Below are 23,697 nucleotides of genomic sequence, written 5' to 3'. Positions count from 1 at the left end.
TGCAGTGGTTAGCACTGTCGCCTGACAACAAAAAAGGAACCTGGTTTGATTGTCCCCCCCTCCAGGACTTCCTGTGTGGACTTTGCATGTTCTTCCCGTGTCTGCATGGGTTCTCTGTGGGTGCTCCAACTTCCTCCCACAGTCCAAACACAAGCATGTTAATTGGTGACTCTCAAATGCCCATAGGTGTGAATGTGAGTGTGTATGGTTGTTTGTTTCTATGTTTCAGCCCTGTGATGAACTGGCCTTATGCCCAGTGTCAGCTGGGATTGTCTCCAGCCCCCTGCAAACCCTGATGAGGGTAAGCGCTTATGGAAGATGGATGAATGTTTACACAGTGCTGAACTCTATAGTGGTGAAACGTTTCCAATTTGGCCAGCAGATGTCTCTGTTCACTTTTGTTTCATCTTGTAGAGGCAGGCGTCAGGACTGAAAGGTAATTATCGTGCAAAACAATGGGCCATACACACACTTCCCTATGTGAATGTTTCAACGCTTTGATTCTTCTTGAGAATATATAGAAAGCTGGTAATTGTACGGACACTAAAACAGAACAGAATAGTTAACAATTTCATTTTATTATGATTTATTTTGAATACACAATCATTCTTGCAGTATACAAAACTATGACAAAAACATCTTGACTTCTGTGCCGCGATAAAACCATTTTAACAAAACAAATACAACTTCATGCACTGCATCAAACTTATCATAACATTGCAGATAACCTGAGCTGTGTAAATACATGAACCTGAAACTACCTGTAGAGTTTCAGAATTCTTCCTTACTGTGGCTTTGGGTGCATGCAGATTACTGGTATACAGGAAGAGATTTGACAGTAATTCATTGCCAGAAACTCCCTAAACTAGACCGTGACAAAGCACAATGCTGGTAACTGTTCAATGTATCATCAACGCTTTCTCCATATAACATGTCTCAGTAGTTTTGACTTCATGCAGGCTTGTCAAAGAGGTAAAACATTAACGACATTAACAACTTTCTTCATTCCTTCATTATTACATACTAAAACATAATGTAGCAGTCTTCTGAATAACTAACTATGATACAAAAAAAAGTGCATGTTAATGTTTACTGTAGTTTAATCATTACATAATATTTTAAGCTTATGTTTATGGAATGCAGAAGTGAATGTAGTAAATAAAGAAGTCTCTGAACATCTCCACCAAACAAAAAAATATAGCATACAGAAGTTAAACAGATAAGAAGACAAAGTGATAATGCTGTTCATGTTGTACTGTCAGTGATGTGCTCACAGAAAAAAAAAGATGACTGATGATTTTTTTAGTACACAGGTACAGATAATAATGACTATAATAATGTACAGTAGATCAGGCAGTGTCATTATTTAAATAATAAAGAGTAAAGTGCTACTGTTTAAAGTATAAAACTGTATTAAAATGCACATCTCATTCAGTATTTCCTTCACATAGTATATTCAGGAATGGTAATTAGTTTAAAAAAAGGATGAATGCATTAATTATATAATGTTTCAGCCCAATTTAAGAACAACATACTGTAAACAAATACTGTCCCAAGTTGTCTTAACAAAAACTGTGCTTCACTTGGAGCTAAAATAGGAACAAACTGAACCGAATCCAAAAGCTATTCACATCTACTTCTGCTAGACGATGTTATTAAATAAACATGGACATGTCCACTAATGGAGCATCGGTAGACTGTAGTAAAGTTTCTTTATAGGTGCTAAAGATAAAGAGTTCGCAATCTATAAAAAAAAAATCTATAATTGGTATTTTGATGACAGTTTGGAAAGTCCATTAGTGCTTGTTGTGGTAGTGTACATGTTTACACTAACACAATTGAATTTTAAAGCAATAATCCTTAACTACGTGTTATCTCTATGAAATCATAAAGTACAAATATATCCAGAAAACACTATTTCCTAAAGGAATTCTTCTCAAAGTTAAGGCACACAATGCTTCTCTCTGGCCAACATAATTTCCTTCAGAGTCAATCACAGTTAGTAACTATAAATCATCAATATTAACAACAAAAATTCTAATGATAAAGCAGCAACGTGAACAGGTCTCAAAGTAACACTACTGCCGTACTAAGTGCTCCTTGGAGGTTTATTACAGTTATATTATCACATATATTTTAACTCAAACTGAGTTTGTCCAGTGACATTTTTAGGATTTTTATTCCTGTCATGATGTTATATTTATATGTACATCATAAGTGCATTTTTGTCTAATAATGGTAAATGTATTGATGAATATCATCTACTGGTCCATCGAGATTACCAGGTTCCATTTGGTTAAAATATCATCTACTTCCCACCCTCCCACCCTGTCTCTCTCCCTGCCTCTCTCCCTCTCTCTCTGCGCCTCTGCCTCCTCTTCAGATGCTTGTCTAACATACACATTTTCCAGTGTCAGCTCACCCTTTGTCGCGCTCACCTCCTCCTCTCCTCCCACTCTGTTCTCCCACCCTTTCTCTCTCTGCATCAACCCATCCAACCCTCCCTCCTCTGTAGTGAACTCCATCGCTACCTCTGGCATCACTAGCTTCCTGGTATGAGGGTCCCAGTCAATACAAACAGTTCCCTCCTCCTCCTCGTCACCATCATCATTCTCTATTTCCTGTGCTGTAGCCAGTCTCAGAACACCATAGTCATCTAGTAAGAAATCTGATTGGTCAGCGTGGGTGGTGTTGATGTTCTGAGAGGCATAGGCAGAAAGAAGGGGAACGCTCTCACTCTTGCTTTCTTCCTCCATACCTCCATCTATGAATAAACCAGGAGACTCCCTATCCACCTCTGGTGCTTCTTGAAAAGACAGTAATGGTGCCTGAGTTTGGGTCAAGTGATCTGAAAACACCTGCGCCTGTATAAGTGTGCTCATCTCTGTCTGTGTGTGCATCGGCATGTGTGTTTGGGAGCATGTGTGGGTTGTCCTGTGCATGAGGTGAGGCTTAGCCTGAGGAGGGTAAATTCCATCTTCAACTCTCCACTCTTTCTTCTTGTAACTTTCCTTTGCTTCGTCTTTCTGGTGTTTACCTTTCAGATTATTCCCATCTTCCCCACCGTCACACCTCCTCTCTTTTGCAATGATTTTAGGAGCTGCACCAACAAACCCATAGTCAATGGACTCATCATCCAAGGGTTCCTCAGGCTCTGGAGGGGGTTCAGACCTCTGGGGGGAGTATCCTGGTGGTGGATCTGCAGTGTGTGAGTGTTTTTGCTGCTTGGAGTCTGATATGCTGTTCTCGATGTCTGACGGCTGGATGACGGTGATGAGGATGAGGTTGAGATTCTCAGGAGGAAATGTCAGAGGGGGTGGATTAAAAGAAGGTGGGTTCTGGAAGTTAAAAGAGTGTAGCATTAAAAAATGTAATATACTGAGAGGCCACTTTCCAACTGAAAGTGATATTACAAGGTTATTTCTAAAATGCACCTAAAAAGCATCTTTTGTTAAGATTAGTGCTAGCATGCTGCTGGAGTTTTCATCACATTATGGACAAAATTTAGACACGAGGTAGAGCCAGTGTGTGTAAAAGTGTATATGTGTGTGTTTGCATTACCAGTATATATGGGCTCTTTTGCCCTTTCCCCATCAGGTAGTGATAAAGAAGGTAGCCAACCACTGCCAGCATACACATGCACACAGTTGGAACAACAACACCCACAACCACCCTCTTCAGCTCGTCAACCACAGGGTCTGAAGGGAGAAAGAAAACAGGAACATGTCATACAACAACCAAAAACAAGTAAAAAAAAACTCAGTTCAAACTTTTTTATGACTATGTGGTGGCATCTGCACGGGAGGGGGAAGCACGGAGAGAGGACAGAAAAAGACTCAACAAACTGGTCATGAGGTCCGGCTCTGTCTTGGACTGTCCCCTGGACTCCATAGAGGAAGTGGGGGACAGGAGGTAAGAAGAAGTGCTACCACAGGTCCTTCCAACAGCTGTCAGCCTCTTTAACACCAGCATCACTTCATGACTTTATTCTATATGTTTCTTATTCATGAGTCATTTCTTGTCTACCTTGTGTATATACAATCTGCTATGAGAAGTGACCTTTTTTATCTTATCTTAAATGTACACACTGGTGAAAACAGTCATATCTATTTGTATAATGTCTTCAAGCTAAAAAATAAGACTGATTTGATTGACACAAGCAATTAAAACATCTCAGACACGAACATGAATCTCGCTTTCACTTCTGTATCAGGTTTAGTAACATTCCTTGGAAAATATTCACACACACGCGCACACAAGCGCACACACAATGTGGTTCTACCTGGAGGTGTTGTTATGCACTGCCATGCTGAGGACTGACACTGAACAGGCATGGAGAGGAACTTTGCCTGGGCAGAGAAGCAGTACTCTGTATCATACTCCATCAGGCGATACTTGTACGGACCGGAGATCACTAGGAAATGGCTCTACATACAAACACACACACTGTTAACCAGAGCTATGGGAAAACTTCAGGTGCACTTGATTTAACAGCCTGTCTGTGTCAGGAGGATGGGACAAGCTTTTGTTTTTACACACCGTGTAGCTGCGTTGGCTGTTGTGGATGGAGAGGTTGTACATCATCTGGGGGTAGAGCGCTGCCATGGAAATCTCTGGGGTATGGTTGTTAGGCTGATATCTCATTGGTCCTTTCAAAATGATGTTGGCACTGTTGTTGTCTGTTTCCACGGAAACCAATGGAGGGCCAAAACTAGCTATAGTAGTAGACAAAAATGTTTTGTTTTAGTAGAGTTGAAATATTTAAAATCATAATGCTGAGATAAAAAAAGTGCTGAATTTTCTTAAAGACTAAGAGTAGGGATACCTCAACTGTTAATTAGTCCAGCTTTCTTCTGTGTATCTCTTGGTGTTTACGTTCATGTTCAACAACATTTTAACTTACTGTCCGACTTTGGATCGAATCTCCGTGTCACGGCCCATTTGGAGGATGCTTTCCTGCTTACAGCACGAACCCTGGCATAGTAACTATTTTCTATATCCCATGTCTCATTGCTCAGATCGCACCATCTCCGCATTATTTCTGTACAATGCTGCATCGCCCTCCAGTGTGCCCGGGTTCCATTGCTGCCCTTAACACGGTCCCCGTAGCTGTGAAAGACAAGAGTAGATTAACAATGATCAGAGGATGGCTTCCCTGAATACAGGCACAAGCTTTGACAGTAAGTATGGAGGGAATGAACACAAACATACTCCGCCCCTTGTTCAATTCCCCCTCAAGCAAGAAACCTAAACCTACATAGGTTGTTTGTTTGATCTACTTTTTTTTCTCTTTTGTTTCTCTCTCACTCTCTCTTTTCTCTGCTTCTTTTTGTTTGTAAATTTCTTTGGGACTTGCTGAAGAAAGATACATTTCAATACATTCACCTCAGCTTTGTTTTTATATTTAAACTTTATTTATTTAAAATCTTTACTTACATGGCATACTCCACAGTAAAGTGTATGTCACTCGCTGTGCCATTTTCTGGACGCCATTGCAGAATATTCCTCAGATTCATGGAGTGGAAGCTGACATCGATGGGGCTGGGAGGACGAGAGGAGGAGACTGAGGAGAAAGAGAATGACAAGTTAAGACTGAGAAAGATAGGATAGACACATATAATAGAAACTCATGCTACCATGCGGTTATGCAATGCGGTTAACTTCCTCATTGTGACCATTGGTTTCTCTTATAGCTGAAGCTGAAGTATTAGCTCCTTTTTAATTCTCATTTAATTCACATGTTATAAAAACAAGAATCAGACAATCACACAATGATTCTGCGTGGGACACACAATGATTAAAGTTTCATCCAGAGAATCAGTTATATAGTTACAGACTTGTTAACTAATTATGAATTCAACTTGAACTAGAAGCTCCACACATTAGTATTTTTTGTATGTGGGTACACACCCAAATGACACAATAACACACAATGGACAAGCCATGTAGATGACTTTAATTAAAGCCTGTGTCCATAGTAGCAGCTGCTGTTTTGATACTTGATATTTACTTAATATGGATAAAGTTTTTATTGTCATGCATACAACTACAGTATGTCCATGCATGGGCTTAGAGGACACCATAAAATCCTTTGTTTTCCAACTCCAGTACAGGTTGTAACAGTTTGCATTAATCTGGATAAACATCATAAATCTAACTGCACAAACAGAGACGCTCTGTTTAAAAGAACAAATATTAAATCGGATCTGAGATTCAATAATTTTCACATGACTGATAAAGGTATGTAGGCCCATTCAGAGTTGCCAATGATTAATCACATGCTTATTAAGTTGATCATATTATATATATTTTTTTTTACCACACACAGTTTCAGCAGAGTCAATCATTCATGGAAACCCAATACCCTCAAAGGTGGCCCAATAAAACAGTAATATTTAATACAACATCAGCTGCTACTTGTAGTACTTGGAATAGGTGTGTGGTAAAGTATTAATGAAGACAGAAGAATACAAGTATAGTACTAATGTTAGTTTAATGCAGTCATACCTGTGCAGTGCAGAAAGGCACAAAGGTTGAGAAGAATGAACACTGTCCACATCTCTGAATGGAGCGCTCATGCTTTACAACATTTTCAACCGTGCGGCAGCTACTCGGCTCCTCCACCGGTCTGTCGTGTCTGCTGGCTCGGTCACCAGTTACAGCTCTCTCCGCTATTTCTCCACACGGTCTAAACAAGCACACACGTCCCTAAAGAGGAAGTGTGGATTTAGAGGAATGGTTGGATATCAGTGACCGCCAGCCGGTAAAAGCCAAATCATTTACAGTTAAGAAAACAAGCCTCGCAACAGGTTTCCGTCTGTGAGCAAAGAATGTGACCTCACTTGTCTGTGAACATTACACCTGTGCAGGTGGATGCGCGCGTCCGTGCGCGTGCTCGTCGGTGTGTGCTGGGGGTTGGCCGATGACAGGATATAACATGGCTAGGCATAGATGGAAGAAAACTTATACATGGAAAAGTACCAAATATTCTCCATCAGAAGTCCCTCAAGAGATTCACAATTTACATAGAAGTACATGACCAGCACAGCATACTATTTGACCTATTTTATGGTTTATTGTTATTGTTTAATCAACATTTTAAGCGTTTTAATGGATATTGTATATATATTTATAACAATGCAATATTTTTAACCTATTGTATCTGTGTTATTCTTGCCTTGCATTTTGTCTTTGTATAGGCTTTAGCTTCCTACGTCTCCTGCACACGCGTCTGTTTACTTTTTTTTTTACTGTGTATTTGAGTATGTAAATAAACGTGTGTCTGTACATATATGAATGTCTCTATGTACACATAGATAGGGAGTAAAATTCTTAAAGTAACTATAGCTGCCAGATTTGTAGTGTAGAAAAAGTCCAGCTACCATATGTCTAAATTTTAACTTCTCTCTTTACATATATGTGTATATATGTGTATGTGTATATATATACATACATACATACGCATATGTGCAACAGGAACAATGACAAAATATTATTATATACTATACTATTTTCACTAGCTAAATGTTATTTAAAACCAGGATGAACAACACATTTGCCTTGCGTTATATCCTCTTGGACCTGTTACAAGAAGCAGACTTATGTGGATTCTCTTGCTGAGTAAACTGACACTGTTTGTGCGTTGAGCTCACGTTTCACACTGAGTTCTGTGTAACAGACTCAACTCTGACTTATCACTACACCTTTATTACAACTCATTTCACTGGCATACATAAAACGTACCGTAAACACTATTACAAGATTAATTAAAAAACACAGCACAAAGAAAAGGCTAAAGTACTTTTATGAACTCAGTAAAAGTCAATAATGACATCTGGTGGACAAAATGTGTCGCTACTGTTACTGTGTCCAACTCACACAGTCTATGTTATAGCAGAGACAGTTTTTATTTATTTATATAGATTCATATAGTTTTTTTTAAGAAGGACATGTTGTCATGTTATTAGTACGGAGCCATAAGAGTGACAGGATGATAAAAACATGAAGCGGAACTGTGCAGCTTGTCTGTGGTGTCCCCGGTTTGTTTTTACAGTGGCGCCTCTCTCGGCGCCTGTTAGCATGTAGCTTGCTGCGTTGTTCGCGCCCATTGAAGCTGCTCGATCTGTGTGATGATTCACTGAAAACATCGACACCTCTTTTTCATGCAAAACATGGCGCTCTCGATGGAAACGCAGCTGCAGAGCATCTTTGAAGATGTTGTGGTAATTTTACATCTTCTAGGTTTGAAGCTAAACCAGTTAGCAGCGTTAGCATGAAGCTGCTGTGCAGCAAACAAACAACACCGACACAGCTGGACACTGTTTGTTCATAAACACAGTGAGGTTGGAGATAACTATAAATATAACAACCAAGACTGCATCCCTAACGTCTCTTTAACGTTACTTTAACGTTTTGTGAACGTTTCAAAACAACTTGCGTTGATTCATCAAACACTTCATTCATTGCCCATGCGCAGACTTTGATATTTACCTTTACAAATGCACTGCACACTAACGGCGTGTTGCATTTCACAGACATTGTTATATCATTTAATATCAAAGCTTTTTAATTGCAGCGTTGCTCCCAAACTGCATGTAGTGGGACAGCCCCTTGATAAAGGAGGTGGAAGTAAATCTGTGTTTGAATAACATGCAATGCACTTAAACCCCAAAACTAACAGGCATCCACTGGGCTGAAGTGTCCCTTAGCAAGGCACTCAGTGCAGTGAGACTGTGAGATGAAATCACCTCTAACGTCATCGTTTCTCTTGTTTTCCTGTAGAAAACTGAGATGATCGAAGAGGCTTTTGCTGGGTAAGATTGCTCCAAACACACACACACACCCATGTTGTTGTGAGTGTAAAATGAATCACCGCAGGCTAAACATATCGGTTTTGTTGTGTGTTTTAGGATGTTTATGGACACTCCGGAAGATGAGAGGACTAAACTGATCAGTTGTCTCGGAGCCTTCAGGCAATACTGGGGAACGCTACCGCAGGTCTGTAACGCCACAGACGGATGATCGCGTGTAAGACGATGACTGCCTGTATGTTTTATGCTTCTTTTTTTTTTTTCTTTCTGCAGGACTCTCATGAACAGTGTGTGCAGTGGATAGTGCGGTTTATACACAGCCAGCACAGTCCCAAAAGGATCTCCTTCCTCTATGACTGTCTAGCAATGGCTGTCGAGACCAGTCTGTTGCCACCCAGGTACACACACACACACACACACACCCACACACACACACACACACGTACACGTACACGCTGGGGCTTGACAGAGTCTAATGCTATCCAGTTAATTTGGTCAGATTTATTGAGATTTCTCTTTATGTCACAGTATCACTGTAAGCTCTCGCCTTGAGGGATAATTATAGAATAGATGAATCACCTTTACAGTTCTTGATAATTTTCTAATTGAAAATCTGACATATGATTTTTATGATACATCATTCGTGTTAATCTTCTGTGTGATGGCACTCGTATCTATCAGGTCTGTTATTTTTCTTAATCATCCATCTAATGAATCTCTGTGTGTGTCTGAAGGATGGTGTGTGTGGCTCTGATAAGCTCAGACAGTTTGGAGTGGGAGAGGACTCAGTTGTGGGCGTTAACGTTCAAACTGATTCGCAAGATCATTGGAGGGGTGGACTACAAGGTGACACGCACACACACACACACACACACACACAAGCACTGCTCAGACAACTCATCAACAAACTCAATGATAAGACACTCTGGAATAAAAGAAAAATCCTCTCAGCCTTTGCTTTATTGTTACTTTTTGGCACTGTCAGACTAGAATAACAGAGTTTGATTAGTACTTTTTTTGAAAGCCTCTAAAGTTCATATCACAATTCTCAAAAACTTCATCTTAAAAATGTCCATTGCAATTGTTTTGCTCAATGTTTCATCTCTTCTTAACAGACAACCTTTGAAGTCATCTGATTTTTTATTATTCTTTTTGTCTCAGGGTGTTCGAGATCTGTTGAAAGCTGTGCTGGATAAAATTCAAACCATTCCCACCACTGTCAGCTCAGCTATAGTCCAACAGCTTCTGGCTGCCAGAGAGGTATTTTTATATTTATCTTATATCACTTATTAAATATAATTACATGTGATTCTTTCTTTATTTTTTCTTTCCTGTCTGAATCATTATCTGTAAACATACCACATGTATCACTTTAATGTTTGACTCTGTGTGTATTTCAGGTGGTAGAGTATATCCTGGACAGAAACGCCTGCCTCTTGCCAGCCTACTTTGCCATCACAGAAATCAGAAAACTTTATCCAGAGGGCCAGCTGTCACACTGGGTAAGTGTGAATTTCCTGTGTGTGTGTGTGTGCGTGTGTGTGTGCGCGCGCATGTGTATCTAACAAATCGTTTCCTTCTATCTTCTCCTCTGTCCGTCTTTGTTTTCCTTCTGTCTTTTTCTCTCCCTTTTTAGATCCTCGGCAGTTTGATATCAGACTTTGTGGACAGTTTCAGGCCCACAGCCAGAATCAACTCTATCTGCGGTAGGAGATACATAAACATATTTAATATTCATCACAAAGATATCATGTCCTGTTGTTCTCGAGGGTACTTGTTTTTGGCAAACTACTTCTCTTCAGTGCATTCCTTTTTGAAAACAGTTAATGCATAATGCAACTCATGTAAGAGCAGTGTGTGTATTTAGTTATTTTGTGTGTTTGTGTGTGTGTGTGCAGGTCGGTGCAGCTTGTTACCGGTAGTGAATAACAGTGGGGCCATCTGTAACTCCTGGAAATTAGACCCCACTACTCTCCGCTTCCCCCTGAGAGGAATGCTGCCATTTGACAAGGTAACCTGTTCACATATATACATATATACACACTACATAATTATTCATACACACATACAGAAGCAGTAATAGATTGTATGTTTTCTTTTTTTCTTGTCATGTAGGACCTGTTTGAGCCACAAACTGGATTGCTGCGCTACGTGTTAGAACAGCCATATTCGAGAGAAATGGTGTGCAACATGTTAGGACTCAACAAACAGGTATGACCATCTCTTTGTCTACTTTTGCTCCTTTGCTTCGGTACCAGGCCCTCCACCTGCCCTCACTTCTCCTGTCCCTTCGACTTTACCTTATTGACTTTCTCCGTCTTTTTAAGCCCCCCCCCCCTCTTTCTCCTTCCTTCTTTCCTCTACCTGCTCCCGCTGTTCCTTTCTCCCTTTTCTTGTCTCCTCTCTGCTGCTCCTCATCTGTTGTCCCTTTTCTCCTCTACCTCACCCTTTTCATGCCTTAGTTTGTCCTCTTTTGTTATTCTTCTGCTCATTCCTTTATTGTTATTCTTTTTGTTTCTTGTTTCTACTCTTCTCATCCCGTCCTTTTTCTCTTTTGACACCCCTCTCCTCCCTTGTTGCCCTGGTAACACAGCTATATAAGATCATAAACCAAGCCAATGCTGTGAGCTTGACCCATAATGCACTGGTGTTAGTTTCCCTGTTGGGTTCATGCAGTTTCAACTCAGCCCTGCTCACAGTATGACCACCTATCAATGTGTCCAGACAGTTTGCTGCTGACAGAAGCATCTGCACTGACCAGAGCTCTGGTTTTGAACAAATTACCCAGAATCCAGCTTGTCTGTTTGAACTGGCTGAGTTGACGCTAACTGTGCTGAACAGACAGTGAACAACCAACCTAGCTCCTTAGTCACCACTTTCTCTCTCTCTGTCTCTCTTTTTCCCCCCTCTCTGTTTCTTTCCCCTTCTTTCTTTGTTTCTCTCTCTTCTCTCTCTCTCTTTTTTGTCCTTCTGGTTGTGTGTTGTGTTTGTCTGTCTCTCTGCCATGCGTTCTCTAGACTCTGAACATTGCCCAGGTATGTCGTTGTTCCTCCTCCTGGTCGCCCGACCCACAAACTAACCAGCCCATTGGACGCTCAGCTTTTTTTAGGCACATGTCATAGAAATAGGAAACTGGACCAAAAAAAAAAAAAAAGAAGGAAAGAAAACTTGAGATTGGAGTAAAGAGAAATGCTACAGAGCTTGAGATGGTCACAGCAGGGCTTCATAGAGTTACTACTTGGTAGAAGGAGACAGATGTGGCCTAATAAATACTGAGCAGGTACACAGACGGACAAGTTGGTCAATAAAGTGTGACAGACAGGCAGGTTGTTCATGGATCATTAACCATGAATTGTTTGTTCAGTTAACAGGATAGAGTGATGATAAATTATTTACTGTCACGTTTTCAGCAACATCGATTTCTTTCACACGCTACCTAATCTCTGCAGAATAAGTATAGGAGTAATAAAACGTATTCAAAGAAGCCACAGACGGCCAATAATTTCTCTATATTAGACAATATTCAGGGCAAAACATGTAATCCCATACAAAAATAGAACTCCTGGCCTATTATACTTACTGATACTGATGCTTTTTTATAAATGAATTAAGCCATCAGCCACCACTAATGCTCACAGAGAGGGAGCCAGCCCAGGTTAATGTTCCATTGCCTAAGCAGCTCATCACTGCTTAAATGTATACTCGGTAATGTTTTGCAACCTTTTGAATTGCTTGTCATGTTAATATTTAATACATTCGCCATATTCTTATGTGTCAGTTTCCATAGATGGATCATCAGATTTTCTTTTACAACCTTGGATTGTTATTTAAATAAACTGAGCAACAACAACAACAACAAGACTGAGACAGTCATCGATTCTCCACACTGTAGTTTTTGTCATCAGAAAACAGCGTGTTTAATCTCAGCCATTAGACACAATCTGTAGTTCCAGCTAACAAGCTCAAGTGTTTCTGATTTTTAAAACCCTGCTGGTGACATTTCAAGTCCTGCTGCACTGCATGTGTGAATGTAGTCTGGTCCTTGCCTGTTGTTAGCGAGGTCCTCATGTGTCTGACCTTATATGCTGCTTTCTGTTGTGCTGATCTGGGCAAAACTACTCTAAAAGTACACTTTGACTAAACTGTGGTCTTGGCTCGTACAGCACCACAAGCAGCAAAACTGAACAAGTGCACCACAGTAGTCGGTGTATCAAGAAGTCGACGGGTCAATTTATCATTATCTGTATTTATTTTGAGGTAGCATCACGAGTATTAATGATTTTCTGATTGTCATGTCTTCTGCTTCCAGTCTAAATCTTATTCCTTTGCAACTTGTGTCATCCAGCCAATTAAATTTCCTTGGCAAAAAACGATAACGGCTCCCTAAATTAGTGGCTTCTCATTTGTAACATTCACGCACTGCTAAGTTTTCATTCCTTTTGTAAACTTATCTATCCTCCAGAGTCTCTCCACTTAGAGATGAGGAGATATTTTTGTAATTACAAGCTTGGACGGCAGCGAACAGGTTTAAATTGCACGAGCACAGACGGCTTCAGGAATGGAAGACATGGCAAAGTGTGGATTACAGAGCCAAGAGCTCCTGACGCTTATTTCTTGTTTTGTTTTTTCCTGTTGTGATCAGTGTTTTGCCCAGGTCGGCTGAGCCGTTCTGACTGGATGAGTGTTCTCTGACCTGTGTTGTGTGATGCTTGTTGGTTGATTATTGAGAGTGGTTGATGACGTCTTGTGATATACATATATATTTTTTTCCCTCCAGGTTTTTACCTGTTGCATCGTAGTTATTTATTTACACGGATGAGCTTCTGTTTAGTTTATGGACTGGTTGTACAGCAGCCGTTCAAGGAAACTCCCAGGTGTGTTCAACTTAGGGGAATTCCTGCTATTGCGTGTTGTAGTTTGCTACCACTGTTACTCAGACACTTAAAGGAACTGAGCCATCAGTCCTGTTATTAAGTGCACCTGTGCTTTGGCCTGTGCATTCAAAATGTCTGCTGTGCAAGGAATCCATTGCAAACCAGACTTGTATATGCCAGCCACTAAATGATCAGAGTGAATGAATTAAAATATGCAGTCTCATTTGTTTGTATATTTTCCTCAAAACATCGCATTGAGGTAAATAATTTAGTATAAAGATAAAAATCTCGATCTCTTCGACGCCTCCGGGGCTTTTTGTTTATTTTCAGTAGATCTGACTGAATTTCACTCAGACACTCAAAAATAAATCACAGACTTGTACCGACTCAAAGAGTTTGAACTTTGTTGACTGAGTCATGTGTTGCCCATTGAAACCGATGATATTTAACCCTTTGATCAATTTATTCTTTATATTTAGTCACAGTCTGAAATTAACAGTGGCCGATAAGTGACGTGTTTAACAATTGACGACCAGCAGAGGCAGATGGATACTTGTCTTTGGAACAAAAATATGGCTTGAGAGACACTTAAATTGTTTCCCAAATTACCTTAAAATACATTTGCCCTAGATGCACATCAGTGGCCGAGTTGTTGGTATGTTTCTAGGTGGATTATTAGCCCAGCCTGTGAATCCTTCTCTCTCTTTCCCTCTCTCCTTTTTCTTTATTTTTCCTCTTACCCTCTCTCTTTCTGTGTGAGCATGTGTGTGTGCGCGCGTGCGTGTTCTTTGGCCGCAGAGGAAGAGAAGTTTGCGGGCCAGCCTCGCAGCTCCTCTTCTTCTTCTTCCCCAATCACACCACCTCCCCCACCTTTCCAAACCTGTTAGCCTGCATGCAGGAACGCGTCGCACCATTTTGGTTTCGGTGTCTAGTGCTGTGCTGTGCTGTGTCATATCGTACTGTTCTGTTCTGTGCCGTGCCGTTCCTCGCTATATTGTGTGAAAGGGGGCGCGCGTCCACACTCCTGCTCTGTCACAATTGGGTGAAGTGAAGTTTCCCACCCTGAGCTAATAGGAAGTTTTTCACATTTTTAAGTCTTCTTGACATTTTGTCTGTTAATATTCAGCTACTCCGAATGTTTTTCATGCAACTCAAACACTGAGTCTTTCTGTTATTGGTTTAACGGTGTCTACACAGTCATCGACTCGATCCTGACCTGCCCTCCCTGCCATTTTCTGACTTTTTTTTTTTATTCCCTTCCCTCCTTTCCTCTTATCCTCAAAAGTCCCTTTCACACATGAAGTCTCTTATTTCTTATAAAGCACATTTATCACCATTTCTCTAAGCTCATTTTCTTCTGGCAGGATGTTCATTACCTGTCTGGATTATTTTGCAAGTTCACTGCTAATTAGCTGTCGTATATATCAGATATCTCTAATATCTAAATGTGGTGAGGGTAAATGTAGAAAAGGGGCCAGAGGAAGGTTTACCCAGCTGACAGAGGCAGGAAGGAGATGGCGTTCTGCATGCAAGGGATGGGAAAGTTTCTGTGTTGTTTTTGGTTCACTGTTGGAGCATCTATTAACATAAAAAATATGTGTATGAAGTATTTTAATGATGATCTTCCCCTCATTTTCTCCCTCTGTCTTTCTTCTCCCTTCCTTTCCCTCTGTCTCCTTGGACGTCTTTCCCTCTCTTTCCTTGTTTAACTTCTCCCTCTTGCCCACTGTTTCCTTTATCCTTTAACACTCCCCTGCCCCATCCCCCCCGCCAGCATAAGCAGCGTTGCCCAGTGCTAGAGGAGCAGCTGGTGGACCTTGTGGTGTACGCCATGGAGCGCTCCGAGACGGAGGAACACTTTGACGCCGATGTCGGAGGAACTAGCCAGCTGCTGTGGCAGCACCTCTCCTCCCAGCTCATCTTCTTTGTGTTGTTTCAGTTCGCAAGTTTCCCACACATGGTGCTGTCGTTGCATCAAAAGGTAAGAGGAGGGAGATGGCAAAGCAAGGAGGATCAAATAATGTGCAACTGGTTTGATTTGATTTGTGGGAAATGGTCCTAAATATATTTATAAAACCCAACATATCAGACTTTATCGGAAGAAATAAAGTTATGAACTGATGTCACCCTTTGTCTCTCTCCCTAGCTCGCAGGCAGAGGTCTCATTAAAGGGAGAGACCACCTGATGTGGGTCTTGCTGCAGTTCATATCAGGAAGCATTCAGAAGAACGCCTTAGCAGATTTCCTGCCTGTCATGAAGCTCTTTGACCTGCTTTACCCCGAAAAAGAGGTGCACGTCTGCCAAGAAATTATTTTGGTTTACTATGATCATTGTTCTAAGTATGCTCCATTTCTTGTCTTTTGTTCTGTGTATCTTGCGTCAGATGTTTTCTGTAGCAGTTGACTGTTTTTATTTGCAGTAGTACAGCAAGTTTGGGAATATTTGTTCTATAAGTAACAACTTTATAGGCTGCTCCTTCAGATTTATCGTGGGTTTTTTTTCCCCCCTACAACAGTGTATTCCAGTTCCAGACATTAACAAGCCCCAGTCGACTCATTCCTTTGCCATGACCTGCATCTGGATCCACCTGAACCGCAAAGCTCAGAACGACAACTCCAAACTACAGATACCCATACCACACTCTCTGAAACTGCACCATGAGTACTTATCTTTAAAATTCTAGACCCTGAAATATGTACTTGAAGTCGATGAATACCTCAGAACGGTGCACTTCCACATGTACGTTCTTTCCTAACAACTGGACACTGAATCCTGTCTAAACATTTTCTCTGTCAGGTTTCTCCAGCAGTCACTGCGTAACAAGTCTCTGGGCATGTCCGACTACAAGATCGCCCTGCTGTGCAATGCCTACAGCACCAATTCTGAGTGCTTCACTCTGCCGATGGGCGTCCTTGTCGAGACCATCTATGGAAACGGATCCATGAGGATCAACCTACCTGGCACCAACTGTATGGCATCAGGATCTGTCACCCCACTGCCCATGAACCTGCTGGATTCACTCACAGTGCATGCAAAGATGAGGTAGAAGAAAGGAAATGATGCGACGCAGATAACTGCGTAAAATGCAACAAATTGCCTCTCACTCAGTCTGTCTCTTTGTGCCCCTGTCTGTCTGTCTGCCTCCAGTCTGATCCACAGTATTGCCACCCGGGTAATAAAGCTGGCCCATGCCAAATCCAGCATTGCCTTGGCCCCGGCACTGGTGGAAACGTACAGCAGACTGTTGGTCTATATGGAGATCGAGTCACTGGGCATCAAAGGATTCATCAGTGAGTTACAGAAACATTTTAATTCACTCAAAATACCTCGTTCCAGCATCGCATCATCATGTTCCCGTAAGAACAATTGTTGAGCATCACAGTGTTAAAAACACATCTTAAACTTTTACAAAGCACAGATTATCCAGCAGCATGAGGAGTTAAGCTTCATAGCCTGAAACAATAAAGCGGGCTAACAGGCATATAAATAACAATAATCAAACTAGATTTACTGAGGCATCTCCAAAGCAAAGCTCCGACTATAAAACAGTAGTCAGGCGACAAATCAGTGAGAAAAAAACATCAGAAAGCATGCAGTGTTATTTATTATAAGCTCAACTATTAATATAAACCCTGGCGGACATGGATTAATATGCATATTTATACATACTAATTCACTTTAGAGTTCCTTTTTCATTTAACGAGGCACCACAATTATGTATTATCTGTTATGCTTCCTCATTCTTGCATAATCTCTTATGAAGAAAAAAAAAAAAAATCTGTCTTTATGGATGAACGTTTCAAGAATTTGTGTTATAACTCTTTCAGCATGTCCTAGTTCAGTTTGCTGTCGTCAACTGCTCGTCCGCTGGGATTAATTATGAGCCGACCGACTCAAACGTTCATGTTTAACAGTAATTCGTCTCTTCGGGGGCAGCAGACACATGTTAAATAATGTGACACACTCTGTCCGTTTAGGCCAGCTGCTGCCTAATGTGTTTAAGTCTCACGCGTGGGGAATCCTTCACACTTTACTGGAGATGTTCAGCTACAGGATGCATCACATCCAGCCACACTACAGAGTCCAGCTACTGAGTCATCTGCACAGTCTGGCTGCTGTACCCCAGACCAACCAGAACCAGCTGCATCTATGGTAACGTGAACGCATAATCACTATAAGCTGTTACACACGTGCGTTGTTTTTATTGTCTCCACCTCCACTGAAGGTAAAAACCTCTTGCTGTGTTTGTGTCTCTTCAGCGTTGAGAGCACCGCTCTGCGGTTGATCACAGCCTTGGGGAGTTCTGAGGTGCAGCCGCAGTTCACCCGCTTCCTCAACGACCCGAAGACGGTTCTGTCAGCCGAGTCTGAGGAGCTGAACCGAGCCTTGATCCTCACCCTGGCCAGAGCCACACACGTCACTGGTAGCATTCACTCTGGATTTACTTCTTTAGATGTTGTTCTCTGTTGTTCTGACTTTTGACCGTGTCACACATCTTGATTACGTTTTTAAGGATCTTGCTTCGTGTCTGTGGTTAGATTTTTTCACAGGGTCTGACTCCATCCATGGGACTTGGTGCAAAGACATCCTCCAGACCATCATGAACTTCACGCCTCATAACTGGGCCTCACACACATTGTCCTGCTTCCCTGCTCCACTCCAGGTGCGTTGTGTTTTTATTTTTTATTTTTTAGGCATGCATGTTAGCAAATTTAAATTCCTGTTGTAATAATCCTAATCTCTCTGTCTCTTACTCTCAGGCGTTCTTCAAACAGAACAACGTCCCTCAGGAGTCTCGATTCAACCTGAAGAAAAACGTGGAAGAGGAGTACAGGAAGTGGAAGTCCATGGCCAATGAGAATGACATCATTACCCACTTCTCCATGCAGGGCTCACCCCCACTGTTCCTCTGTCTGCTGTGGAAGATGCTGCTGGAGACCGACCACATTAACCAGATCGGCTTCAGGTTTGGATACAGATACACCTTTACAAAACACACATTGCACATACAGTCAGATAAAAGTAAAAAAAAAGTAATTAGATTTGATGCTGATCAACAGAAAAATATTTTTAAATGTCAAATTAAAAACTAATTTAACTTAAAATTCGTTCTTCAATGTGCCGCATGACACTACTGAGCGTGTTTTAATGATGTGGTAACGATGCATCTCACCACTGATGTTCTGGCATTTTACATTTACACTAATTGGCTCGAGGAGGAGGCTTTCCCAAGTCTCTAAATAACATCTGTAGCTAATTGATCCAGCGGGAGAATAAACAGCGTTTCGGTGGGATGGTAAACGACGCGTATCCTGATTGTTTTGTCCCTCAGGGTCTTGGAGCGTATCGGGGCTCGTGCGCTCGTGGCTCACGTGCGAACATTCGCCGACTTCCTCGTGTATGAGTTCTCAACGTCGGCCGGTGGACAGCAACTCAACAAGTGCATCGAAATACTCAACGACATGGTCTGGAAATACAACATAGTCACTCTGGATAGGCTCATTCTGTGTCTGGTGAGGAGAAACTTGCATGAAGAGGAATTTATCCAGTGCAGGACGAGGTCTGTGTCTCATTTATTCTTTGCTCTTTCGTCCAGGCGATGCGCAGCCACGAGGGTAACGAAGCTCAGGTCTGTTACTTTATAATCCAGCTGCTGCTGCTGAAGCCCAACGACTTCAGGAACCGAGTCAACGATTTTGTCAAGGAGAACGCTCCTGAACACTGGCTGCAGAGTGACTGGCACAACAAGCACATGAGCTACCACAAGGTACGCACCAAACAAATCCTCAACAGTTCAGTCTGAAACAGTGAAGTGAGAGAAACAGGTCTTAATATAATATTAATGTTTGATGATTCTTCACCAGAAATACCCAGAGAAGCTCTACTTTGAGGGCCTCGCAGACCAAGTCAACCCTCCCATGCAGCTCCAGCCTCAGTACCTGCCCATCTACTTTGGCAATGTGTGTCTGCGCTTCCTGCCCGTCTTTGACATCGTCATCCACCGCTTCCTGGAGCTTCTCCCCGTCTCCAAGTCTCTGGAAACACTGCTGGACCATCTGGGAGGCTTGTACAAGTTCCACGGTGAGTAATTTGAGACCCGTGTGAATGAAAGAGGAAGTAGACTTGAGAAGGATTAAAAAAAAAAGAGAGTAGGGCGATGAATGAAACGCGAAGGTTATTGTTTGTGCACACTGATGTGTGTTATGGCTTTGTGTGCAGACCGCCCAGTCACCTACCTGTACAACACACTTCACTACTACGAGCGACACCTGAGAGACAGAACCAATCTGAAGAGGAAACTGGTGCACGCCATCATGTCTTCACTGAAGGTAAGCAGAGACACACACACATGGTCTTATTTATTAAAAGCACGCATCTGTCATACCATGCTGGTCTTTTTTTTTTTTAAGGACAACCGTACACCAGGTTGGTGTCTCAGTGAAACCTACCTGAAGTGCGGCATGAACCCGAGAGAGGACAACATTTGGATCCCCGATGACACATACTACTGCAAGCTGATTGGACGCCTGGTGGACAATATCCTTTATTAATCTCTCCCTGTTGGCGAATGGAGCTATTACTGTTCTCTAGAACCGTCCTTGATGCTGGCTAATAAAAAGTTACGAGCCTCCGGGGTACCTAAATAACACATTTACCTCATTGCCGATACTTCTAGTCTCCCTAAATGCCTCTTTGCTTTAAGGGCAAAGGCTGTTACATCTGTAGTTAATTTAATCTAAGCTAGTGTAGCTGTTATTGAAACACAAGATGTAAGAGTCAATGGACATCCATGCCATCTAAGCCTTTACTGAACCTCTTTAGCCCTCCTTAACTCCCTCTCACCAATGGCTGGAAAGTCACCGGGTCCCTTCCCCAATTGCGACTGGCGGTTCAACGAGTTCCCCAACCCTGCGGCCCATGCCCTGCACGTCACCTGCGTGGAGCTGATGGCTTTGGCCGTGCCAGGAAAAGATGTCGGCAACGCTCTGCTCAACGTGGTGTTGAGGAGGTAAACAAACAGACTGATTTAATCATATTTGTAATGATAAAGTTTATCTTGAGCACCGTGTGTTTTTAGTCATTTTTGGATGTGTGTACTTGTGATGTAAGAGTTTGAGTTACTGATGAGTCACTCCGTGTTCTCTTTCACCTCTTAGCCAACCTCTAGTTCCCAGAGAGAACATCACAGCTTGGATGAACGCCATCGGGCTTGTGATAACTGCGCTTCCTGTGAGAAAAACACTCCACGGTCTTTTATTATTATTTTTGAATTCACATCGAGCTGGTTCACCCTGACCCACCTCCACCTTCCGTCTTTCAGGAGCCCTACTGGATCGTTCTCCACGACCGCATCGTGTCCGTGATTGGCTCTCCGGCACTGACATCAGAGACAGAGTGGGCGGGTTATCCCTTCGCCTTGCTGGACTTCACAGCCTGCCACCAGAGCTACAGCGAAATGAACTGCAGTTACGTGCTAGCATTAGCGCACGCCGTCTGGCATCACTCGTCCATCGGACAGCTGTCTCTGATTCCCAAGTAAGGGCTCGGTCTCATCACTCTCTTCTCTCACTCTTTATGTCTTTCTTTATGTCATGTCATGGTATGTTTGTGTCTCTGTAGATTTCTGTCGGAGACGCTGAAGCCCGTCATCCAGACAGAGTTCCAGTTGCTTTACGTGTATCACCTGGTGGGGCCGTTCTTGCAGCGTTTCCAGCAGGAGAGGACACGATGCATGTTGGAGGTACACGCCGACGTTTTACCATAAATTATTAGATCACAAATAAATGTTTCCTTTTTAACTTTAACGTGTTTTGTTTCTATTTTTGTGTTTGTGTTATTTCAGATCGGCGTGGCCTTTTATGAGATGCTCCAGGCGGTGGACCAACACTGCCAACATCTCAGCTACATGGACCCAATCTGTGACTTCCTCTATCACATCAAATACATGTACACTGGAGACAGTGTGAAGGAGCAGGTGAGGTCTACAGCTCAGTAAACACAAACAACATCACAATGCCGTCTATCTGTTCACCCATGTGTGTTCTTTATGCATCTCCATCCTTTCTGTGTCCAGGTGGAGAAAATCATCATGACTTTGCGTCCGGCCATGAAGCTGCGACTGCGCTTCATCACACACAGCAGCAAGATAGAGACTTCAACGTCCGCCGCGACCGCCGCCTCCGCTTCTGCCGCCTCCTCCTCGTCCACCCCGCAGCCCCCCACCTCCTCACTCTCGTCATCCTCTGCCGCTGCCTCACCCTCCTCCACACAACACTCGCACACCCCTATGTAGGTGGCCCGCGTAAACACAGCAAAGCGCAGAGAGGTGCAATCATGACGGTGGACCTTTGAAACATTTTTGCCGTCAGTTGTTTTCCCGCTCGACTTGGATTTTGCTCTAAGTGAGGATTATAAACGATTAATGTACTTTTATAACAAAGAACCCTCGAGAGATGATTGTTTTCCCTGAGCCTATATCTCCATCTTAAGTGCATAAAAAACGTTGTTACAAACCCAGACTGATTCTGCTGTCCATGAAATTCTAAATGAATCCCTCTAGAAAGTCTCTGAGGTGAAGGAGATCCTGCAAAAACTCGATTATGAGACCAGGCATGTCTATGAAACTGTATTATGGCGTCTTTTTATTTTTTTGTTTGTAGTGAATTTTTATATTGTAGATTATTATTACTTCAATAAAAAAAAAAAAGATTTTGGTAATCTGCGTTCAGATTTTTATTAAATATTATTCACTAGTGGACCACACATGAACGAGGCTGAGCATGATGGGGACTTTTTTGTTTTTTGTTTGTTTTTTTCAGTGGAAGTTGTCTCGACTCGTTTCGTCTTTGCAAAATGCCTTTTTGTTCGCGTTGCCTTGGAGATTGTGGTGTGAGTACTACACTGTCTCTTGTTAGTTCAGTTCACCCTCGTCTCTCATCTTTTTCTTCAAGAGAGCCACACTCAGGCAGGTCATGACCTAGATGATCCCAATTTCGGAGAACATCGCGTTAAGCTGCTGTGTCATAGATGAATACAATGTAATACCATAATAGCCTGACACCAGTAGGGGGAGTTCAACATTTACAGTCACTCTCCTCCTCACAGATAGACCTTACATTATTGGAGTACAGAGAGAGGGACATGATAGACCCTGTTGGCCCCATTAGATTTTTCATGTCACTGGGATATCTCTAAAACATCTGAGCAGATATCCATTGGTGGAAAGGCCATCTCTGAGCCAAGAACAGTTAGGATTTTTGGCGGTGAGTTAGATCTGGGATTTTTGCCATTTGACAATTGGCAATGAAACTAATGTTGAGAGAAAGACTGGATTCCAAATCCCGGGGATATATTTGTTGGGTCAGTAAATCAAATTATAGTTGGAAGTAGTGCCTTTGGGTGTTACAGCAAACTGGAGAGTTGGTGCATTGGTGATTCTTTGTCATCCCATTCTGCCATGAATACTCAGTCTTCAGATCTGCTTTGGTATTTATTAAACGGATTAAGTAAAGAAGCAAGCAAGCAGCAAGAATTAAGCTTTGTACTGTGGAAAAAAAACAACCAGTGTTTATTAGTTCCAAGCTATAAAATACTACTGTAGAAACATGGCAGACTCCATGGAAGAAGACCCGCAGTGTCTGTAAAAAGGCTCGTTCTGAATGAATTAAAACAAAACAATTCTTATTTTCAGGCAATTATACACTGATAAAAACAGAGTTATGCATATTATATAACATTCCTGCCATAGTCTGTGAATGTAGCCGCCTGACATGACATGGCATATCAGCCCTCCTGTACTTTGCCTCTTGGTTTGTTAACAGTGCAGTTGATACACTTGGTATTTTGTTTACGTGCCCTGCCCGAGATGGGACCCTTTATGTTTTTCCTTATAGGAGAGGGTGAAACAAGGTGCGGCTACAATACAAGATAACCACTAAAATCATACACATCGGTCCCTTTAAACCCGCTGTAATCAGCATTTTTAAATAACGATGTGAAAGAGATTGTTTAT

The 23,697-nt window shown here is 42.0% G+C and overlaps 2 protein-coding genes across 3 annotated transcripts; one reads left to right on the top strand and one right to left on the bottom strand.

The window, feature by feature from the left end:
• Window positions 1-614: 614 nt before the first annotated feature.
• il20ra (interleukin 20 receptor, alpha) lies at window positions 615-6,898 on the bottom strand. The gene is made up of 8 exons (XM_019279039.2): window positions 6,843-6,898; window positions 6,508-6,708; window positions 5,437-5,563; window positions 4,904-5,109; window positions 4,540-4,715; window positions 4,283-4,427; window positions 3,562-3,698; window positions 615-3,338 (listed from the first exon to the last, which is right to left on the bottom strand). The coding sequence occupies exons 2-8, from the start codon at window positions 6,557-6,559 to the stop codon at window positions 2,262-2,264; spliced, it is 1,920 nt and encodes a 639-aa protein (XP_019134584.2). The 5' UTR covers window positions 6,560-6,708; window positions 6,843-6,898; the 3' UTR covers window positions 615-2,261.
• Window positions 6,899-8,034: 1,136 nt separating this feature from the next.
• On the top strand, window positions 8,035-22,403 carry med23 (mediator complex subunit 23). Of its 2 annotated transcripts, XM_019279017.2 has the most exons (31): window positions 8,035-8,222; window positions 8,782-8,813; window positions 8,910-8,997; window positions 9,084-9,208; window positions 9,545-9,656; window positions 9,972-10,070; window positions 10,211-10,312; window positions 10,447-10,516; window positions 10,709-10,821; window positions 10,926-11,021; window positions 11,828-11,845; window positions 15,459-15,665; window positions 15,831-15,974; window positions 16,201-16,346; window positions 16,482-16,727; window positions 16,833-16,975; window positions 17,663-17,837; window positions 17,945-18,108; window positions 18,224-18,348; window positions 18,446-18,651; window positions 19,018-19,198; window positions 19,282-19,452; window positions 19,550-19,766; window positions 19,905-20,014; window positions 20,096-20,222; window positions 20,529-20,694; window positions 20,843-20,915; window positions 21,007-21,221; window positions 21,306-21,426; window positions 21,529-21,660; window positions 21,760-22,403. In XM_019279017.2, exons 1-31 carry the CDS (start codon window positions 8,163-8,165, stop codon window positions 21,976-21,978), a joined length of 4,203 nt encoding a protein of 1,400 aa, XP_019134562.2. In that variant the 5' UTR covers window positions 8,035-8,162; the 3' UTR covers window positions 21,979-22,403. The 2 variants fall into 2 exon arrangements, with proteins under 2 accessions (XP_019134562.2, XP_019134563.2); XM_019279018.2 differs by lacking the exon at window positions 11,828-11,845.
• Window positions 22,404-23,697: the final 1,294 nt, after the last annotated feature.

This window comes from Larimichthys crocea, chromosome XI (assembly GCF_000972845.2).
Source record: "Larimichthys crocea isolate SSNF chromosome XI, L_crocea_2.0, whole genome shotgun sequence".
Taxonomy (NCBI): domain Eukaryota; kingdom Metazoa; phylum Chordata; class Actinopteri; family Sciaenidae; genus Larimichthys; species Larimichthys crocea.
This window is presented reverse-complemented; position numbering and strand designations above follow the sequence as displayed.

Bases quoted from the DNA above. Each gene is read 5' to 3' on its own strand.
- il20ra (XM_019279039.2), bottom strand. From the start codon at position 6,559: ATGTGGACAGTGTTCATTCTTCTCAACCTTTGTGCCTTTCTGCACTGC. The intron at 4,428-4,539 runs GTGTGTAAAAAC...GTTTGTATGTAG, and splicing joins ACAGCCAACGCAGCTACACG to AGCCATTTCCTAGTGATCTC. The intron at 3,339-3,561 runs GTAATGCAAACA...TTTAACTTCCAG, and splicing joins AAAAGAGCCCATATATACTG to AACCCACCTTCTTTTAATCC.
- med23 (XM_019279017.2), top strand. From the start codon at position 8,163: ATGCAAAACATGGCGCTCTCGATGGAAACGCAGCTGCAGAGCATCTTT. The intron at 8,814-8,909 runs GTAAGATTGCTC...TGTGTGTTTTAG, and splicing joins ATCGAAGAGGCTTTTGCTGG to GATGTTTATGGACACTCCGG. The intron at 16,347-16,481 runs GTACTTATCTTT...TTTCTCTGTCAG, and splicing joins TCTCTGAAACTGCACCATGA to GTTTCTCCAGCAGTCACTGC.